The sequence below is a fragment of the Globicephala melas genome, chromosome 7 (genome assembly GCF_963455315.2).
Source record: "Globicephala melas chromosome 7, mGloMel1.2, whole genome shotgun sequence".
NCBI lineage: Eukaryota > Metazoa > Chordata > Mammalia > Artiodactyla > Delphinidae > Globicephala > Globicephala melas.
Window position 1 is genome coordinate 90,489,001 of NC_083320.1, and position 23,254 is coordinate 90,512,254.

At 36.6% G+C, this 23,254-nt stretch overlaps 1 protein-coding gene across 4 annotated transcripts in view; it reads right to left on the bottom strand.

Moving 5' to 3' along the window:
• SPOPL (speckle type BTB/POZ protein like) overlaps window positions 1-23,254 on the bottom strand; it is a 60,606-nt gene that overhangs the window by 19,500 nt on the left and 17,852 nt on the right. For 2 of the 4 annotated variants that reach the window (XM_070046006.1, XM_030883040.2), the window contains exons 2-3: window positions 416-552; window positions 109-230 (exon numbers count right to left, since the gene is read on the bottom strand). In XM_070046006.1, the coding sequence (XP_069902107.1) occupies window positions 109-230; window positions 416-493 (200 nt within the window). In that variant the 5' untranslated portion in view covers window positions 494-552. Of the gene's footprint in view, window positions 1-108; window positions 231-415; window positions 553-21,649; window positions 21,690-23,254 lie in introns of those variants that run through there. The other 2 variants (XM_060302481.1, XM_030883045.2) reach the window with 2 other exon arrangements.

Here is a 23,254-nt window from a genome sequence, read left to right on the forward strand (position 1 = left end):
TCTAATATAAAATTAGACAAATATCCATTCAGAAACAGTAACAACAAAATTTTAAAGTAGCCGATGATCATATCAAAAACAAATACCCAAAACAAACAAACATCTTACCATTTCATTTTGTCACTGGGGCTCGATGAGAATGTTGAACTTTTTAACACTTCACCCATTTCCTCTCGACAAAAACTGAAGTTATTAATGGTCCACATGTAGGAAAATTTTACAACTTTAACCTAAAACATTCAGAAAAGCACTTTTACAATGATGACTTTTACACTCTTGACCTGTCACATGTTAAACATTCTTTGACCCACTCTTCTAACACTTCTAGTAACAATGCCAAAGTGCTTCACAATATTCTCAAAATACTACACAACTTGTAAGTGACATAAAGGAAGGCATTTTTAACAGCATGTACCTGTGTGTAACACCAGCTTTCTGCTATAGGACCAGTAGACATATCTCCAGAGAGAGGTGGGGTGGGTTCCTGAGACATTGCCACTTTATTGTAGTCTTCTAAGATTTATGCAATATCCCACACAGTTGAGTGCTTTACTACAAAGAAAAGAAGTTTAATTTACTAATCAAAAAGTTTAACTAACTGAATAAAGAGGAAAGAAGTATTTAAACAGTCATAAAACAATTACTTTCTCAAATTACATTATGAGGAAACATGAGGATTTCATTTAAATTAATGAAAATTAATTTTTTAGAAATAAAACCATAAAACTTTATGCCATATAATACTTGAAATCTGAATGAAGTTAATACTTACAGATTTTATTATACAAAGCCATGCTTTCCAAAACTGTCACAAATCAAAAAATAACATATAGCTTAATAGTAAGATCAAAAACATAAAATCACAAAATAACGTGGAAACTTGTAACAATTAATATTTGATTCATCTTCCTTCACCTTTCCGTTGACATATTTATGAAAATCAAAAGGGCTACGAAGTTAGAACAGCCCTGGAAACTACAAATATTACTCGTCTCTCAGACCCCCAAGTTCTGACCAACTAAAAACACAGAATGAGACATAACAGGCAATGCTGAAGAATTATATTCCACAGAAATCTACCTCTATCTCAGACACACAGGTTCTCAGATAAGACTTTGTCCCTATCAGAGTGTTCCCTACCAGATAATATGTACCGTCTCATAAAATTTCCTCCCAATTGGCTGTTCTTGAACTACATCTATTTGGACACATAATTAATCATCATAACCTGGCCAGGACATTAGTGACTAGATGGTGCTTTGCAACTTGGAAAAGTCTATAAAAGAAAAGAGGCAAAATCCAGAAGAGCTATGTAAGTATTGCACTTTGCAGGGGTATAGGCAGCGGTGTTGAGATTACATTCCAGTACAAGGAATCAAGTCTGGAGAACACTGTTTTCATTTAAGAATAATTAATGAGTGAAGAAAAGCACATGAGTCCTATAAAAAGAAACTACTAAGGGAAAAAAAAGGAAGGACTTCATTCAAAATGTAGAAGAAAATATCTGCTCTGTGTCTACAACCAATGAAACAATAGTATGAAATAAGAAAACAAAGACTGAAGAAAGCTACCTGAAAGATACATAAAAACAAAAAGAGGGCTTCCCTGGTGGCGCAGTGGTTGAGAGTCTGCCTGCTGATGCAGGGGACACGGGTTCGTGCCCTGGTCCGGGAAGATCCCACATGCCGCGGAGTGGCTAGGCCTGTGAGCCATGGCCGCTGAGCCTGCGCGTCCGGAGCCTGTGCTCCGCAACGGGAGAGGCCACAACAGTGAGAGGCCCATGTACCGCAAAAAAACCCCCCAAAAAAACCAAAAACAAAAATCAAAAAAGATATAAAAGGTATAAAAAAATGCCAAACTACAAATGAAGACGCACATTCAAAATCTGTACTAGAAATAATAAAAATAAGAAACCACCACCAAGATTAAAAAAAAATCACAAGTATCATGTTTGACTAAAGGAACAAAATTCAGGATGGCCCCATTTTTCTCCTCATTGTTAAATACATATAGAAAACAGGATTAATTACTACAGAGGTCTAAGGGGAAAAGGGCTGTAGCACAAAGATTCTGCACTATATCATGTTTCTACTCCTTTATGATTGGATTGTTTGAGTAATTCTCCCTTTCAGTAATGGCATCTATACTAATATACTCACCCAAATGTATTTATGTAGGTTCCTCACATACAAGAGTTCCTGTCACATCATGTACTTGCAGCATGACACAACTAGGCAATCAGCAAAGTAGCCAGGCAAGAAAGTCAGGATGATAACATTGGGAACACTCTATGAGGAGCACTTAAAAGTCACAATCAGCATTAAAGGAGAGGTGAAGAAAAGTGGATGTCCCTTACTTAAGTAAGCTAGAGGAGATAAATGGTTGAAGGAAGGAAGAGTGCCTCAAAGAAAAGTGAATACACAATTTAAGAGCATTGTACACTGTCACTTTAACAAGAATTATTCACTTCTACATAAAAATGAGGTACTGCTTGTAAGTACCTCCAGCTGTTATCTTCAGTTACTTTTATAAACCACAAGTGGTTATTTACGTTTGAAAACAGAACAGCAAACAGGTAGTCACAACAGGGAGATCCAGAGCACCATCAAAGATGTTGGTTCCCCCTCCATATTTAACAGCTTTACTGAGGTATAATTTACATATCATGAAATTCACTCATTTTAAATGTACAGATCAATGATTTTTAGTGAATTTATACAGTTGTCCACTCATCAGTACAGTATTAGAGTACTTCCAGCATCCCAAAAGGTCCTTCCCACCCCCAAATTTAGGGAACCACTCATGCTTTCCATAGTTACACCTTATCTAGAAATTCCATGTAAATAGAATTGTACAACATGTAGTTTTATGTGTGGCTTCTGCTCTTTCCCCTGAATATGTATTACAGTTTCCTGTTTCTTTGCATATCTCATAATATTTGGCTGAAAGCTGGACTTGTTAGTCAATACACTGTAGCAACTCTGGATTCTCATTTGTTTTTCTATGGGTGGTTGTTTTCTTTTTAGTAACCTGCTAGGACTTAACTGCAGTATCCATCTCCACCATATTGTATAGCTGCTGATATCTGTTTGGCTTTTTATTCTTAACTTTTTTGCCTGGTTAGCAAAGCTGCAGGCTGTCCCCTTTCTTTCAAACGAAGTTTGCTACTTTTAGCTGACAAAGCCAAGTTCCTCCCACTCCCTCCTTGGCCCCAAATCAAGCCCCGAATCAAGTCCACCTGATCTGGCAGCAAAGCTGCTGGTCTTCCTGGCTAGCCCCAGACTAGTAAAACTACCAGTGTTTTCTACTGGGTTGAAGGTGGAAATAGGAGCAGAAACACGAGTTGGATATTTCTCTTAAGCAAATTCACAATTAATAAATGTACCGAAAGGGCAACGATTATCAACTTACCCATTAGGAATATGTGAAAGAGCCTGTCCTAGTCATACTTTTGCCACTGATTCTGAAGCAAGCTAATAAAATAAGCCACAATAACCAACCTTGAAAACAACAAACCAAGAAAAGTATTTGCAATGCATATAGCACACAAAAAGGTAATTTCCCTAATACATAAAGAATTCCTAAAAATCAGAAAGAAAAAGTAAAGACTACAAATAATTCATAGAAAAAGAACTTTACTCATAATTAGAGTAGTATAAATTGAAACTAAGTTAAGAAGCCGTTTTTTAACCCAGGACACTAGTGATAATCCAAAAAAAGTGGTGAGAGTTTAAGGATAGGCATTCTCATACATTTCTTGTGGGAATGTATATAAATTGTAAAGTTGTTTTAATAACCTCCCTCATTTTTTTTTGCGGTACGCGGGCCTCTCACTGTTGTGGCCTCTCCCATTGCAGAGCACAGGCTCCGGACGCGCAGGCTCAGCGGCCATGGCTCACGGGCCCAGCCGCTCCGCGGCATGTGGGATCTTCCCGGACCAGGGCACGAACCCGCGTCCCCTGCATCGGCAGGCGGACTCTCAACCACTGCGCCACCAGGGAAGCCCCTTCCTCATTTTTTTTATGGTGAAATTTCTGGCAAAAGGGAAAGGAAATGATGCTAATAAATAAACTACTATTTTACAAGTATAAAAATGCTGATGCTTCTCATGGACATCAAATAACACTAATTATATGGTTTCTGTCAACTAAGAATGATTTCAAAAAGATTCAGAAAAAGTTAGTGAGATGAAGAAGCAATTTGCAGGAGAATAGCTAAAAAGAGGGAGAGTGGAGTTTAACCTCCTTTATAATCATTTATAAAAGAATCCATGGGGCTTCCGTGGTGGCACCGTGGTTGAAAGTCCGCCTGCCGATGCAGGGGAGGTGGGTTCGTGTCCCGGTCCGGGAAGATCCCACATGCCACGGAGCGGCTGGGCCCGTGAGCCATGGCCGCTGAGCCTGCGTGTCTGGAGCCTGTGCTCTGCAACGGGAGAGGCCACAGCAGTGAGAGGCGCGCGTACTGGAAAAAAAAAAAAAAAAAAAAAAAAAGAATCCATACCATTTTCCACCTATAGTATTTATTTTCAAAGATTATTTTAAACTGTCAATTCCTATAGCCAGGAAAACTGCAGAGAAGCAAATATTACTTTACTGGCAAATCTTTTCTGTAGGACAATCTTACAATTAGTATCAAAAGAAATTTTTTTGTCAGATTCATCCTAGAAATTCATCTTGGGACAAATATCACAACTGTGGGAAAAGATAACTAAGTATAAGCGTAGTATGTTTTTGTGATATATTTATATACACAGAACTATGCAACCATTAAGAATGTACTTAATTTTCTTAATGACAGGTAAAGTATTCAACATATGTTTAAAGTTAAACATTAAACAGAGTATGCCTTAAAGGACCTCACTTTAAATAGCACATACAGGCATAGCTCAAGATACTGAGGGTTCGGTTCCAGACCACCACAGTAAAGCGACTATCACAAAGTGAGTCACATGAAATTTTTGGTTTCCCAATGCATATAAAAGTTATGTTGACACCATGCTGTAGTCTATTAAATGTTCAATAGCATTACGCCTAAAAAATGTACAGACCTTAATTAAAAGATACTTTATTGCTTAAAAATGTAACCATCACCTGAGCTTACAGAGAATCATAATCTTTTTGCAATAGTAACATCAAATATCACTGATCAGATCACCATAACAAATGAAAAGGTTGGAAATATTTTAAGAATTACCAAAATGTGACACAGAGACATGACATTAGTAAATGCTGTTGAAAAAATGGCACTAATAGACTTGTTTGATGCAGGGTTGCCATAAACCCTCAATTTGTAAAAAGTGCAGCATCTGTGAAGCACAAAAAAGTGAAGTGCAATAAAACGAAGTATGCTTGTAGAGTTATTACAAGTATGGGTGCATAAAGAAAAACAGACTGGCACATAGACACACTGAGTTGAACTTTGGCACTGATAATGCTGCTAAGATATATATATCTAAGTATTAACAGAGGCTACCTCTGGGTGGTGAGATTTTTGCTTATTTTTATTTGTTTATATTTTCTAAGTATGTTATGTTTTAATTAACAGAGATACAAGTCATTATTTTTAAAAGAAGTAGAAAATCAGTTATTTGCATGCTTACATTAGCCCACAGAAAATGTGTTTGTGTGTGTGTGTGTGTGTGTGTGTGTGTGTGTGTGTGTGTGTGTGACAGAGAGAGAGAGAGAGAGAGAGAGAGACTTTTCAAGTAGTAGACATTGAGAGACATTAGGTCAAAGAAGATGGTAAGTCAAAGAAAACTTTAATCATAATCTTTAATACTTAACTTTCTATAAGAAGATGCTAATTTAATACTAATAAAATAAATAAAATGTAAGTTTAAAGAATCTAGAGTAAAAAACAGTTCTTTAATGCCTCTACAAGAGTTTTTACCTTGCTCAAGTGTAACTCACAACATAATCCATATATATATATATATATATATATATATATATATAAAAGAACCAAGTAAAAGGTTACAAAGATTTTTGTCTTTTTTCCAACTACTTCAAATGATGTAGTTATGTAATGGGGGTATGAAGAATACTGGTGAGCAGACTGCATTTGTGCATACTTACAAGACATTATGTACCTTGTTTATTCCTCCACAACTCTATGAGATGGATGTTAATAACCCCACCTTAACCATGAGAAAATGACTAGACAAGTTAGAAAGCTGACTTTAGACTTTATTAACCAGAAAGTGGCTGAACACAAATTTGCCTGGCTCCAAAGTCTACACTCTTTCCATAGAATAATGCTGCTGCTCCTGATATAATAGAGCTGAAACAGTCCTTAACCTGTCTGGTCCAGCTCTTACTTTACAGTTGAGGACCAAGATGAGAGAAATGGACTAGACTAGAAAAATAAACTGCCCACGTTTACATTGCTGGATAAATATCAGAAGAAGGACAAAGACAAAGATCTCCTAATGTCCATTTTAGTGTTATTGCCAGTATTCTATTTTCTTTTTCTTCTCTTCAAACGTTAAAAAAAAAAAGATAGTAGACCATCAGCTACATTCAAGACCTTCAGGACTTCCTATTCTTGTTCTTGCAGAAAGAGCCCAACTAATATAAAATCTAGAGAATAACTGTAGACAATCTACACAAATTAACAAATAAAGGTTTCATCCATATTCTAAATATGTTTCTTTTAAAAATTTTAAGTGTGATGTTTTATAGCTTTATTTTAAAAAGCAAGACTCATTAGAATAAACACATATGTAATTTTCTACTTAAAAAAAAAATGTTTGAGTGCCAGACTTAACGTTCTATTATAGCAGTCCCCAAGCTTTTTGGCACCAGAGACTGCTTTCATGGAAGACAATTTTCCTACGGACGGGGGTGGGGGGTGGTGACATGGCCCAGGCGTTAATGTGAGCGATGGGGAGCGGCAGATGAAGCTTTGCTCGCTTGCCTGCTGCTCACCTCCTGCTGTGTGGCCCAGTTCCTAACAGGCCATGGACCGGTACTGGTCCACGGCCCGGGGGTTGAGGACCCCTGTTCTATTAGGCATACGTAACAGACACACACTCAGCTACATAAATTCACCATAAAGAATGTCAAATATCCAGAATATATATAAAGAACCGTATGTCAAACAACCATCTTCCTACCACCAAACCTCTTCTTCCTATCAGAAGTTATCTGTATCTTAAAGTTCTAGCATAGCAAAGAATTTCTTCACATTCTTGTGTATCTGTGAATCCCTAAACTATATAGATAGAAATTTACAGATGTAGTAAATTATATGCATATAGACCTCACTGAAAATGGCAAAGTGGGGTGTGCTTTGTGCAGGCTGGTAACCTTCCTGAAGGATCAGCTTAAGGGCTTGCCTTTGTCTCACCTGTCTTGGAGCTTCCGCAGGGTAGAAGCAGCATTCTGGGTGGCAGCATTTGTCAAAACCATTTAAAAGCAAATGTATTACTGTACCTGTCTGGAACAGGGGTAAGTGTTGGGGCAATCATCAGCCAGATAAGAAAGCCTGAGGAGAAAGAAACTGAGAAAGATACTTGGGAGAAAAGGGCTTTTAAAAGCTCTCACACATACAGGGGAACTTAGAAGGTCATGTGCATAACTGAGTCCAAACATATCCTTGGAAAAAATGTGAGACAACCCTAAGCTATCAACTCTGGCTGACCTTTAGGTGTCACACAAGCAGAAAGTGAAGACTAAGGCAGAGCTGTAAATGGTGAAGCTTTGAAGGAGTGCTCAAAAGAAAAAGCCAATTTCTACAAAACTAGAAAAGTATGTTTTTGGCTCCGTGTATTTATGGAAATCAAAAATAAGTTGAAAGTAAAAAGATGAAAAAAGATATTCCATGTGAAGAATCAAAAGAGAGCTGGGTAGCTATCGTAGTAAGACAAATGGACTTTAGTCAAAAGTTATCACAGGAGACAAAGTAGTACAGTACATATTGATAAAAAGGTGAACCATGACGAAGACATAACAACTATAAACATATATGCAAACAGAGCTCCAAACTATATCAAGAAAGAACTAATGAAATTGGAAACAGTCAATTGCTCAATAATAGTTGGAAATATCAATACGTGACTTTCAATAATACATAGAACACCCAGGAAGATGATCAATAAAGAAACTGAGGATTTGAACAACATCATAAAACAACTAACCTAACAGACATTCACATGTCGACAACAGAATACAAATACACATTCTTTTCAAGTGCACATGGAATATTCTCCACTTAGACTGTATGCTATGCCACAAAACAAGTCTCTGACAAATTTTAAAATACTGAAAAAGTATCTTCTCTGATTGCGCTCCCTCTTCCCCCTTGGGGCTCAGGTATCCATCTTACTGGGAAGAGCAGGATGTCAACACTTCGCATTCTATTGCTAAAGCTAAGTTCCCAAGTGAATGTGGCCAAGAGATGGTGGGGGTTGGAGGGCGGGGGGGGGGGGAGTGTAGGATCTACCTTGGGTGTGGTGCTGTTGTAGCACTGACTGCTACTGTTGCAGCCTGTAAGGTGGGAGTCCCATACTGGGAGGACCAAGCCAGGAAGACCCGAGGGTGCCATTCCCCTCCTCTACCCCCATTCCACCAAGTGCTTAGCTCCTAGAGCAGAGATATCACTGGGAGAGAAATACATCACTGTACTCACTCCAGACTCCAGAGACCTGACCTGGAGATACTTCCTGTGGGGCAAGGAGGCCATAAAACTGATAGCTTCAAATCTTTTCCTAGAGAAATAGCAATTCATTTGCAAGGGAATGAGCAAGGGTGCTCTGAAAAACAGGAGAGGTCCTGGTGAAAGGCAATTGAGAGGAGATTAGAGGAATCTCGGGACGTAAAAGCTAAACTGTAGGCTGGTTTGTTTGCTAGGGAGCAATGGAAACAACTAGGAGGAGCCTTCCTGGGGTCAGAACATATCTCAAGCACTGATTTAGGAAACCTTTCCTCCAAAGGAACTCAAATTTGATTAGTACGTGAAGCAATTAATGCCTCAGGCCATTGCTAAAATTATAGTGCAATTAGCCTTAGATTAGTGGACCATAACAGTTCTAAATTGTCAGGGAAAGAGAGAGTCAAGAACTCTGCCAATATCATTGTCATCCCAGCGTTAACCATTGGAAAACGTAGGGCTATAACCCTAGATAAGTAACATCAGAGGCTGTGTGTGTTCGCGCACATATGTGTGTGTGTGTGTGTGTGTGTGTGTACGTGTTGGGGGGTGTGGTGGGGGAGTGGGGTGGATGGAAGGAGAGGAAAACAAACTCCACTAAAATAATCCCGCAAGTCACTGAACAAATAAACAAGCAGGTAACAATAATATGCACTGGAAGGGAGAAACCAACTCCAAGAATTTCTAACATTATATAAAATATCCAGTTTCAAACATAAAATTATGCAGATTTTCTTTGCAAAAAACATGCAAAGAAACAAGAAAGCATGACCCATATAACGGGGAAAAAGTAGGTAATAGAAACTGTCTATGTAGGAGATGTTGTATACACATGTGAAGAACTAAAGGAAACCGTGATTAAATAAGTAAAGTATGTTGACAATGTCACAAAAAATAGAGCATATCAATGTAGAGGTAAAAATTATTATTATTTTTTTAAAGCAACTCTGGACTTGAAAAGTACAATAATTGAAATGGAAGAATGACATAAGGGGCCATGTTCATATACAGCAGATATGAAGGCAGAAGAATTACTGAACCTGCTGAGAGATCAAGAGATTATGCAATCCATAGATGAAAGAATGAAGAAAAATAAACAGAGCCTAAGAGAAGTGTGGGACCCTATTAAGTACACTGACATACATATAATGGGAAAAAAAAGACAAAATGGAGCAGAAGAAAAAAATATTCTAAGAAACGTTGAAAACTTCCCAAATTTATTGAAAAACAACAATATATACACATTTAGGGAGCTCAACTAACTCCATGTAGGATACACGCAGAGATCCATAGACACATCACAGTAAAAATGATGAAAGCCAAAGACAAGGAAAAAATAGTCACTAGGATGGTTATGCTACAATTAAAAAATGGAAAATTACCAGCATTGGTGAGAATGTGGAGGAATTAGAAACCTTGCATATTGCTGGTGGAAACAAAATGGTTCATTTCAGCTGCTGTGGTATATTTGGCAGTTCCTCAAAAAGTAATTCCATTCCTAATTATACATCCAAAATAACTGAAGACAGGTGTTGGAACAAAAACTTGTACATCGATGTTCACAGCAGCACTATTCACAATAGCCAAAAGTTTATTGGCTAATAATCCAAATCATCAACTGATGAACTGATAAACAAAATGTATAACCACGTGGGGCTTCCCTGGTGGCGCAGTGGTTGGGAGTCTGCCTGCCGATGCAGGGGACATGGGTTCATGCCCCGGTCTGGGAGGATCCCACATGCCGCGGAGCGGCTGGGCCCGTGGGCCATGGCCGCTGAGCCTGCGCTCCGCAGCGGGAGAGGCCACAACAGTGAGAGGCCCACGTAGCGCAAAAAAAAAAAATGTATATCCATGCAGTGGAATATCACATAGCCAGAAAAAGTAATGAAGTATGTGCTATAACATGGATGAACCTCAAAATATCATGCTAAATGAAAAAAGCCAAACACAAAAGGCCACATGAAATATCCAGAATATGATATGACATATGGACAGAAAGCAGATTAGTGGTTGCCAGGTGCTAGAGGGAGGGTGAGACATGGGGAGTGACTGCTCAGTGGGTATGGGGTTTCCTTCTGGAGTAATAAAAATGTTCTGGAACTAGATAGTGGTGCTGGTTACACAATACTGTGAATGTACTATAAACACCAATGAACTGTATACTTCAAAACTGTTAAGGGAATTCCCTGGTGGTCCAGTGGGTAAGAATCCGCATTCCCAAAGCAGGGGACCTGAGTTCAATCCCTAGTCGGGGAACTAGATCCCACGTGCATGCCACAACTAAGAAGTCTGCATGCTGCAACTAAGAGCCCACATGCTGCAATGAAGATCCTGCGTGCCACAAATAAGACCCAGCACAGCCATAAATAAATAAATAAATATTTTGGGACTTCCCTGGTGGCACAGTGGATAAGACTCCGCACTCCCAATGCAGGGGACCCGGGTTCGATCTCTGGTCAGGGAACTAGATCCCACATGCAGGCTACAACTAAGAGTTCACATGCTGCAACTAAACAGCCTGTGTGCTGCAACTAAGGAGTTGGCAAGCCACACCTAAGGAGCCCACTTGCTGCAACTAAGGACCCTACGAGCCACAGCTAAGACCTGGTGCAACCAAATAAATAAATATTAAAAAAAAAACAACTGTTAAAATGGTTAGTTTTACGTTATATGAATTTTACCTCATTTAAAAAATATATGCACATACATGTCCATATCTACATATATACACATATTTCTTTTGTCATTAAAAATAATGGAATTATAAAGTCTCTTCTGTAACTGTTGAGACTAAATTAGCTACTATTAGAGAATAAAGTACTAACGAGATTATTTTTAATAACTCCCAAGAGAGACATTTTCAATAGCTGTGTAGTATTCCTAGTGTGTTAGCTATCAAGCTTCCAGACTAATGGAATATATGAATTATCCAGCAAAGTTCAGGTTTTTTTTTTTTAAAGCCATACTGTCTGAAGAATATTATCGAAATTCTATCCAGTTATAAAATGTGACTTGTGTATTTACGAGGTACCTCTTTTGTACCGTCATCTGTAATCAGCGCAAGTCTTCTAGGAGCTTTCTTAACCAAATGTGATGTTGATCATAACATTTTTGTGTATTAATTCTTCAACTAACAAAATGTAAATCATGCTGCAACTGTGAAATACTACCATATTTATCCTAAAAGTTATAGAACTGCTTCATGAAGTTATAACTGAAAATACTGTCTGAGGTCAAGGCAATTTTATATATATCAACTATAATTACATAATGAAATAAGTTAGTATGTAACTTAATATATAATAATATATAACGTTCAACAGTTTTGTTAAGACTTATCAGGAAGAATAAAGATAAAATAATAACAATACATGTATCATAAGCTTCTTAAATCTCTTTAAATTAAGCATATGGGGACTTCCCTGGTTGCACAGTGGTAAAGAATCCACCTGTCAATGCAGGGGACATGGGTTCGAGCCCTGGTCCGGGAAGATCCCACATGCCGCGGAGCAACTAAGCCCATGAGCTACAACTACTAAGCCAGTGCATATACAAGTTATGTTTACACTATACTATAGTTTACTAAGTGTGCAGTAGTATTATGTCTAAAAAAATGTACATACATTAATTAAAAAGTATTTTCTTGCTAAAAATGCTGACCATCATCTGACAACACAGGGTTGCCACAACCTTCAATTTGTAAAGACACATTATCTGTGAAGCACAATAAAGCAAAATGCAATAAACGTTGTGACTGTATAAGGGTAAAGAAAGGTTTAGGTTAAAAATAATGAGAATAAATATATAACTGACAAATCCTATCCAAAACAAAGCAGGTACAGCTACATTAGCTAAATTTAAAATTTAAAAGAAATTTTAAAGCAAGAAGTATTCAGAGACATAAAAAGGAAAAGAATAAAAGGAGAAAAAAGGTCAATCATAAAAACATAATACTAAATGTGTCTGTATGCAATAGGATGATTCCAAAAATCACACTGGGAGACTTTAATTCACTTCTCTCAGTAAGTGAAAGAACAATTGTAATGACATATATAGGTAAATATACATACACATATTCATATATATATATGAGGGGCCAGAGGGAGGGAGAGAGGCAGGAGTTGAGGGGAGAGATATGGCACCCAACAGCAAAAGAATGCAAATTATTTTCAATGGCACAGGAATCATTGGCCAAAACTGACCATATTACTGCAAGATAAAGAAAGCCTTACAAACAAATACTGGTCAATGAAATCAATCAAAGTATAAACCTTAATCACAGTGGGATTAAGTTAAAAATCAATAAGCAAAAAGATAGCTAGAAAATACCTAATCTCCAAAAATTAAATAATAGCTTTCTAAATCTATGGGTGAAAAAAGAAATCACAATGAGAATTAGAAAACATTTTGAACTGAATATTAAAGATAAGAAATTTCCAAACTTGTAAGATGTAGTTATATCAATGCTTAGGAAATTTATACCTTTCATGCATATATCAGATAAGGAAGGCTGAAAATCGGTGACAAGCTTCTATCTAAGGAAGCTAGAAAAGAGTATGTCAAACCCAAAGAAAGGAGAGTAATAAAAGTATGAGCAGAAAGCAATGACTAGGAAAAAAAGTGTACGACAGACAACAGAAAAAAATGCAAAGCCAAATGCTTTGTATTATTTTTGAAAAAAATAATAAAATCGATAGCTTTAGACTAATCAAGGGAAATGAGAGAGGACACAAATTTACAACACCTAAAATGATGCTCTGAAGGATAATGAGGCTATCATGAAAACGTTACACCAACTTAATTGATAATTTAAGTAAAATGAGAAAATTACCTGAAAAAATCACTTTCCAAAACTGACATACAATATGAAAGAGAAAATTATAAAGTCCTATTTTTATTAAACGTTAATTATTAAAAACCCTCTCACAAGGAAAACTTACAGGAATGGCTTCACTGCACAAGCTCTTCCACAAAATGGAAAACAAGCTTCACAGCTTGTCTGATGAAACCAGTGTAACTTTTATACCAAAACCTGTCAAGCACATTACAAGAAGGAAAAATATAGGAAAGTCTGTCTCGTGAACATACATATAAAAATCCTAAGCAAACTAATAGCAAGTCAAACCTAGGACTGCATGAAAAGTATATTTCATGACCAATGAAGTTTTATTTGAGTAATGCAAGGGTGATTAACATCAGAATCTATTAGTTTTTTCTATTAACCAAAAAAGGGGGAAAACAGATCACTCTGACAGATGCAGAAAAAGCATCTGATAAAATTTAATACCCATTTGGGATAAAAACTCTTTAAAAAACTGTGAATAAAAGAGAACTTCCAAAAAAAAAAGAACTTCTTTAATTTTACAAAAAGTGTCTTAAAACACATACCCACACCCCTACAGTAAGAGTTCCAGGTGAGATGAGACAAGAAAGACCACTATCAGCACTTTCACACAACACTGCACTTGAAGTCCCAGGCAGTACCTTAAAGCAGGAAAAGAATAAAGGCATAAGAATTGGAAAAGAAAAAAGAAAATCATCATCATTCCCAGATAACACACATGATTGTGTACAAAGTAACAGAATTAACAAGGAATTTTGTACAAGTTGCTGTATAACATATAAAAATCTATTGTATTTCTATATGTTAGCAACAATTAGAAAATAGAAAAATTTAAAGATACCATTTATAATATAATTAAAAAATCCACTTTTCCTAGAAGTAAATCTAATGAAAGATGCTCACAAACTCTATACTGAAAACTACAAAATGGTACTGAGAGAAAAGTAAAGTAAAAAGAAATATGCCATGGTTCATGAAATGTAAAATAAATCTTATAAAGAATTCTCCCCAGATTGACAAAAATTCAGTACAATCACTATCAAAATCCCAATTTTGCTTTTTGTGGAAATTGTCAGATGAATTCTAAAATTTATATGGATATGCAAAAGCATTCTTGAAGAACAACAAAGCTAAAGGACTATAAGTACGTCAAGTGTATGACATCAAGACTTAAGTATAAAATTTCAAGACTTAAAATATAGCTACTGAAATTAAGACAGAGTGGTACTGGTGAAAAAATTGGAGAAACTGATCAATGGAAGAAAACAGAATCCGGAAACAGATGTACACATATTTAGCATATTTATGACAAATAACGAAATGCAGTACAGAAATGATGGTCTTTATGGTCCTGGGTCAAATGGACGGTCATAGAGAAAAATAAAATCTTGACTCCTACCTCATGTCATATACAATGATCAATTCCAGATTTAGTTCAGATATAAATATGAAAGTAAAGCAATAAAACTTGGAGGGAGTGGGGAATGGGAGAATATCTTTACAACTCTGGGGTAGGCAAATATTTCTTAAGCAGGACACAGGGTAGAAAAAGATATTTGCAATACAGGGATCTGATACAGGGCTTATATCCAGAGTATACAGAGAATTCCTACAAATTATTATAAAAAGTGCAGGGAATTGAACAGAAAAATTGGCCAAAGACTTAAATACTTCATAGAAAGTGAAAAAAAAAAAAAAAAAGATATCCAAAAGGTTAGTCAACATATGAAAAGGTGTTCAATTTCATTAGTCATCAGACAAATATATTAAGACAACAGTGTGATAACCACTACTCACACAACAGGATGGCTAAAATTAAAATTAAAAAAGATAATACATGTTGCCAGAGAGGGAGAAATGAATCTCTAAAATTACACTGATGGTAAAAGTATAAATTAGTCTAGCCACTTTGTAAAACTGTTTGCAATATCTATTGTTTAAAGCCAAACAATTGAATACCTTGAAACCCATCAATTCCACTCCTGGGTATACAGCCAGAAGCATACATTCATATGTTCTTCAAAATATGTGTACAAGATTGCTCATTGATGGGCTCTACATATAAATATAAAAACAAAGCAGTAAAGCTCTTGTGATTGTCAAAAACTGAAAACTACCCAATTATTCCTAAGTAATAGAATGGGTAAACTATGGTACATTCATATAGTGAAATATTATACAGCAATGAGAATGAAGTCAGAAGAGCAGAGGTATAAGTGACAAGGTTTTGAGGAATTATGGATATCAAGGTTTGTAGTTTAGAAAACAGACTTAAGTCAATGATAAAGGTGATTCATGTAAGAGACAATAAGAAGCTGCGTTTCTGGACAATTTAACAGTTTGGGGGTAGGAGAGGAAGTGGAATTATCATCACATTCAAGAAGACCATAAAAATATACATATTTATTATAACTTTACAGAAGTACACACACAGAAAAATGATACAATGAGATGAGTGTTATTTATTAGCTTCCTATGAGTCCAATCATGCAAAGAACCCTATTACTATTACAGTAGGTGCTTACTAAGAGGGAACAAAAATCTCTAGCAGTTACTGCAAAGTATATTTGCTACTGATTCCAGCAAGTCACCAACAGACTTCATCCAAGGTTTTCAACTCATGGAATTGAGGAAGTTTTCTCTGCAAATGCATCTTCAGTACTATACAAAGAATCATTGTGAAAATTTATTTTATAATAATCAACTTCATAGCCAACTTGAGAGAAACTTATCTGTTCTATAAGGAGTTATCTAAAATGTGTAACTTTTTCCTGAATAGAAGCAATCTAACAATATCAAGAATAAATATTTTGTAAAGGCTTTCTATATGCCAGGCCTAAGTATTTGTCTAATTTGATTCCCAAAATAACTCTACGAGGAGAGTAATCACTGCTTCTGCCAATGTTATAGGGGAGTAAACTAGAGTGCAAAAAGGCTACATAATCTACCCAGGATTATAATGCTAAAATTTGGCAATGTCTGCCTGCCTGCCTGGATTCAGCCTAAGCTTATAATTCTTAAAGACAACCTTTCTAGCATGTTAGTAACAGAAAAAAACAACAAAAAACAAAACAAACAAACAAAGGGGTTTCATACTCTCTTCCAAACTCATGTGACAGATTATATGGCCTTCCATCAACTTTCTAATTTCTAGATGTCTGGATCAGATATTGTACCCAAGATGGAACTTTGAAAGCAGTAAACAGTTCAAGGCAGTCAAGTGAGCACATTTATCTGTCTTTTTTATTTCTCAACATACCAATGAGATGAAAACAAATTTTTGCAAAAGAATGTAGTCATAACTGGGCTGGAAAATACAAAAGGATGATATTGGTGGATCAGAAATTTTGAGAAATTTAAGGCAGATAAATGGGAACAAATTAGCAGAGAAATCAATTAGATAGGAACAAATCAGCAGAGAAGCTTAAAGGAGAAAATCACAACAGACAATTGGGAAAAGGTCCAAAACTGTAAAATAAAACAAAATAAAACAAAATAACCCTGGTAGAAATGGAGACAATTTAGGGGACAGAATGGTACACTTAAATAAAACAGGAATAAGCTGCTTTGAACAAGTGGTTAGAAAACAAGAATTCTTGTTAAGTAAAAATATAAATGGGGGACTTCCCTGGTGGTCCAGTGGTTAAGAATCCGCCTTCCAACGCAGGGGACGCTGGTTCAATCCCTGGTCAGGGAACTAAGATCCCACATGCTGGGGGGCAACTAAGCCGACGTGTCACAACTAGAGAGCCCAAGCATTGCAACTACTGAGCCCACACACTGTGGAGCCGCGTGCCACAACCAGAGAGAAGCCTGCACTCCACAACTAGAGAAAAGCCTGCACACTGCAACAAAGAGCCCGTGTGCCGCAACTAAGACCTGACGCAGCCCAAAATAATAAATATTAAAAAATATATATATATTTAAATGATAATTCCAATGGGTAAGATAAACAATAAAATGTTTATAATTAATGGAGAATAAAAGATAAAGACTACTTTTGAAGACACAAACTAAATACACAAAGAATATAGGAAATAAGAGAAGTTAGGGACATGGAGGTCAGACAGAAGAGATCCAGTATTCCAACAGGAGAGCCATTAAATGCTCCTGAAGGGGATTAAGACAGAAATAACAGAGATACATCAAGAGAAAAAACCAGAAGACTATTTCCACGATCTGAAGGAAGACACAAGTTCCCAGTCAGGCCTCACCAAGTACCAAGAATGCCTACTGAAAAAAGATCTATACCTAGACACATCCTGGCAAAAATTTCAAAGTTCCACCAAATAAGAGAAAATCTTAAAACTTCTCATGTTATCTACAAAGGAACCAGTCACACTGAAATCTAAATGCTGTTAAGATACAAGGAGAAATGCTTTTAAGGTTTTTAAGAAAAATTTTGAATTTAGAATTTCATACTCAAAATTCTTCAGGAATGCAAGCTGAAGAAAGGACATTTTCAGACAGCAAATACTTGAAAAGTCTGTCATTCTATATTGAAAATTACTCAGTGAACCCAATGAACTCCAAACTTTTTTGTATAACATGCCTTTATGATTAAAAATCATCTGCTCTAAGCATGCATGTCTATTTATAAATTAATGTATTATTATAGTAATATATTTATATATATTATAAAGCATATCAAAATTAAAATTTAAAATAATCAGATAAAAATTAAATAATTTAATTTTTAATATATTCTGACACCCCCCAAAATTATCTTGTGTAACCCGTTTATGTGGATGCTTCGTTTTGAAGACCACAGCTCTAACCAAATGAAAACGAACCCTAAAGAAAGAAACCATGGGCTTGAAAAAACAACAGAATTGAACAGGTCTCAGTAGAGAAGGAAACTAAAAAAGAACTAGGAGAATTCACTATAATTTGACACTTAGAAAATTTTCCACTGGTAAAGTTTTTATGTACATAGGATTACATTTCATTTTCTGTGAGGCCACCCTACTTTGTTCTATAGTAAGTATTTATATAATCACATTATAAATATTTCCAGGTTTAAAATTTTTAGAATTGGTCTGCAAATAAAGCAAAAAAGAAATTAAAATGCAAACACATTGATGATGTAGCCTTAACAACGAATAATAATTGGGAGATTGACGGAGTGAGGAGAGAAACAAGACTATCATTCACAGAGGTAGGCAATACTGTCTAGAACTAAAAGCAGGCACAATTTACAGTGGGAAGTGGAACTGGGGGTGGGAAGGTGACCTCCTATTCTTTTGACTCTTATGTAATATGAATCGCAATATAATTACGAATTCTATTTTTAAGAAGCGTTATAAGCAGGAGGGAAAGCAGTACATAACACAGTATGCCCATTTAGAAAACTGAAATTGGTTACTGATTGCCATAGTCAGCTCCCATTAAATACACCTACCACCTCCATCACCCTCCGTTCATTTACTGCCTTTTACTACTGAGTTTTACGTGCACAGAACAGCTGTGTTTTTACATAAACTATGATCTTCTTGAAGGTTTTTCTGTTTTATTCATTTCTGCAATGCAAAGCCTAGCACAATGCTCAGTGTTTATTTTTTAAAAAGAGGGAAGGGACTAATTAAATGGTCTGAGGAAAATAATGGAGAAAAGCCATCTTGTAGTTCCAATCACTTAAAACCAGTTTATCTCAAGTTTACTAAAGTTCACTAAAATGCATATAACACGGAGAGAAAGGCTCCTCTTTGAAACAGAAACAGCTGTGACTCTCAGGAGAGTGATTCAACTCAGTGGCAGCACATCTAGACACAGGTTCTAGTAAAAATCTTAGGGGGCAGGAACAGGAGCTGATGAAGGATATAGCAACGGAAATATTCTGAACCCTCAAGAAAAAAAATGGCTGGGGGTGGGAAGACCATTCCTGCTTCCTGACTATATATACTCCTATAGAAGAGGAAAGCTAAAAGAGCTGCGGGGGAGTGGACGGGCACACAGGAGTCACGGCTTATGATGAAATCACCCAGGGCGTGCGCGTCAGCGCACACACACACACACGTTGCGCAAGTACTTCCATTTACCTTATAGTCTCTTACTGGGGCCCTTAATTTTTCCTACTTTGGTTATTGAGAGGCCTAAGTGAAATGGCAGTTTTACAGTTTGAACTCTCTGCCCAAAATAAAAGGTGACTTTTCTTTAAAACTTGGTAATTTGAAATTTTGGTAAATCAAAAGCAGGAGACTATGGGTAATTTGATATGGTCCAACCAAGTACTGCCAGCCTCTAAGTGATTACAAATGGTAGACTCACAGGTTTATATTTTTCTAGGGCAGTGATTCTCAAATTTAACTGTGCATTAGAATCACCTGGAAGCCTTGTGAAACCAGAATACTGAGCCCCAACCCTAGGATTAATGATTCAGGGGGTCTGGGTTAGGCCCCAGAATTTGCATTTCTAACAAGTCTCAGAGGGTGCTGATGCTGCTCTTCTAGGGATCTCACACTGAGAATCACATTTCTAGTGTGAGGATTAGACCAGAAAGCTATTATTACCAATAATACAAAAATCTCACCATCCCTGCTGCAGCTATCCATCTGTCCTCTACTTATGACTAAGTCTTCCATTTTACCTGAGTATTATCCTGAGAGGTAGATCTCTTGGGCTAGTTTTCAACTTCTTTGTTTCAGGGTCCTATTCCAGTGTTATGGAATCTGTTTTGAAATCTACAACACCCTCTAACACCGATAGTAAGGAGGTAGTTCTAATAACATATATATGGAAACTTTATTAGTAAAGGAAAATACAGACATTTTAAGACGAACTCTTTCTCTATTTGATAAATCCTAAAAGCCATTAATACATGTTGGTGAAGGTTTGTACAGAAGCAGGGATTTAAAGCCTCTGCTTACTGCTGCCTTGTCATTCAATGCCAAGGTTCTCCCTTAAAAAAACCCAAAAAACTAAAAGTCAACTCCCGTGTACACACACTGTAACCAAAAAAAAATCACTCCATTTCTGTCGCTTTAATGTATTTTTTTTAAAAAAAAGATTAAAACTAAAAGTTATTTAACATTTCTTGACATAGATGCAATGTCATTTTCCTTAACAAAGGTAAAAATGGAAAAAAGCCCTGGGGTCCATGTGTTGGGAGACCTGGATTCTAACCCTGGCCGTTTTTGGTTTCAGAACACATGCCCTTTTGCACATCACTGAGCTGTTGGCTAAACAAAGCATTCAGGGCGAGAATCACTAAATCCTATCCAGTTCTAACATAAGCTTATACAGTAAGACTCATACACTGTAGACTAAAATGTACTCAATATCACTACATGATTTCCTCACAGTGCAATGAACTTGGGGAAAAAAAAAATCGACTACAGATCACTTCAGAACCTGACTGCGTTTCCTGTAGCATTACATATTAAGGACAGTCTGGCTCTTTGGCAACCATTTAAAAAAAAAAATTGTCATTTAAAAACAACTAGGGGCTTCCCTGGTGGCGCAGTGGTTGAGAGTCCGCCTGCCGATGGAGGGGACATGGGTTTGTGCCCCGGTCCGGGAAGATCCCACATGCCGCGGAGCAGCTGGGCCCGTGAGCCATGGCCGCTGAGCCTGTGCGTCCGGAGCCTGTGCTCCGCAACGGGAGAGGACACAACAGTGAGAGGCCCGCGTACCGCAAAAAAAACCCAAAAAACAAAACTAGATTTATATGTCATGCTAGTTGCTACAAGTTCAATTGTTTTCATATTACTTGTGTAATAACATATACAAGGCACAATAAGAAAATTATAAGCCTATCTGCATCTATATTAATAGTCATATCCCCTTAAAATGTATGAAGCAAATATTTCACTTTTTAAAAGGAGGCTATTTCCAGAGGAGGGTGAAGGAAAAAATATAAGTAAAAGGAGGCTATTTCCAGAAATCTTATAAAGACAGTATTGGGAGTTAAAAAAAATCAGCCTTATTTAAATACTCAGCATGGCAGTTTATGACTATGGTCATTAAACTTCATGAGGTAAGATTTTAAATTATAGTGATATATAAACTGTGGTGAACCAAAACAGGGCAAGACTAGCAGTCAGGAGACTACTCACTATGGCCAAGCTGCAAGACCCCACCCCACTCCCCATTCCTTTGGGGTTTTTTTACTCATTCATTTCTTCCTTTATAGTCTCTCTCTCTCTCTTATTCACTGACCTGTTTGAGTATCTTGGGAGGTTCTACGCTGAGTTAAGCCCTGTGGAGACAAGGAAGGATGGCATTATTTGAACTGATCTCAGGGGTCCCTTCAGGTAGAATCTTTATTCAAGATCTAATTTATAAATTATAACAACACACTCTTTATCAAACACAAGAGGAGTAAGTTATCTCAATCAACAAACAATAGATAACTTAACCTTATTCCTTCTTTAAGCACCAACAGTGTTTTAATCTGTTGATCTTGATTGCCACTTCTTCTGTAAAATGTTTACTAACCAACCGTTTGTTTACTCCCATACCATTTTCTTCAGTAAAATGAATTACTCCTTAGCTACCCAAGCACTTTCATAACCAATGCCTCTTATATAGAATTAATCAAATTTATTGTAATTATGAGTACAATAATCTGTAAGATCTTACTTCACACTTTAGAATTTTACTCCTATACATATTATCTCATTTGATCCTCTAAACAACCCTGTGAAGTAGTTACTTCTATTTTACAGAAAGGGAAACTGAAACAGAAGCAATATGATCTAAGGTCATAGAATTTAAAAAAAAAAAAAGACAAAAAAATTCAGAAATTGAATCCAGGATTTTTTTTTTTTTTTCCACTTTTTGGCCATGCCCCACAGTGCGTGGCATCTTAAGTGCCCTGACCAGGGATTGAACCTGCGCCCCCTACATTGGAAGCACGGAGTCTTAACCATGGGACCACCAGGGAAGTCCCTGAATCCAGGATTTTTAACTGAAAATATTATCGTTTTTTTCAATCCATCAAATATGCTGAACTCCTTGAGATTATATTTTCACCTTTACGTAACCACTGCCTAGTGTATACGATGGCAGATACTAAGCAAAGACATATTGACTAGATTTGAAGTCAACTACTAGAAAGGTATTACATATTTACTAGACAGTACATAATTTATTGCCTCCTGAAAAACAAAGTACCAGATATAATTTAGTATTACAGAATTATCCATGGAACACCATCAGGGTTGAGAATTTGGTTTCTGAATTTAGAGTTAGGTGCAGATCCTGAAGCTGTGTAAGCTCTCTGGGCCTCAATTTCGTTTGTAAAATGGGAATAATAAATGGTAATTATCTCAAATGACTGGTGTACTGAATGGGAATGTATAGAAGACACCTAGTATAGTGTCTGGTACACAGAAAGCACTCAATAAATTAGTTTAATGTGTATGAGTATTAATATGAAACTAAAAAGTAGAACTAGTTTACAAAACAGTAATAATCTCATGAACTATGAAGAAGAACAGAGTTAAATTTGCCTAAGTATGTTGTTGAGGTTTTGTTTTTACTTTTTCAATCTTTCAATCTTTATCACTTGGCTCTCCATGAGCTATTTACATGAGCTATGAACACTGCTCTCACGCTGCTGCTCTCATACTGCTTTTCTCTAACAACTTCCGTCTCCCTTTTAATGCAAGTAATGTGGAGGTATAGTTGTAAAAAGATAGACTGACATCCAAAGTGTCTCTCAGGAATTGTGTAACCTTCTAGAGAACTTCCTGGAGTAATGGAATTGATCTGTCTCTTGACTGGGCTGTTGTTACACAGGTGAACGTATCTGTCAAAACT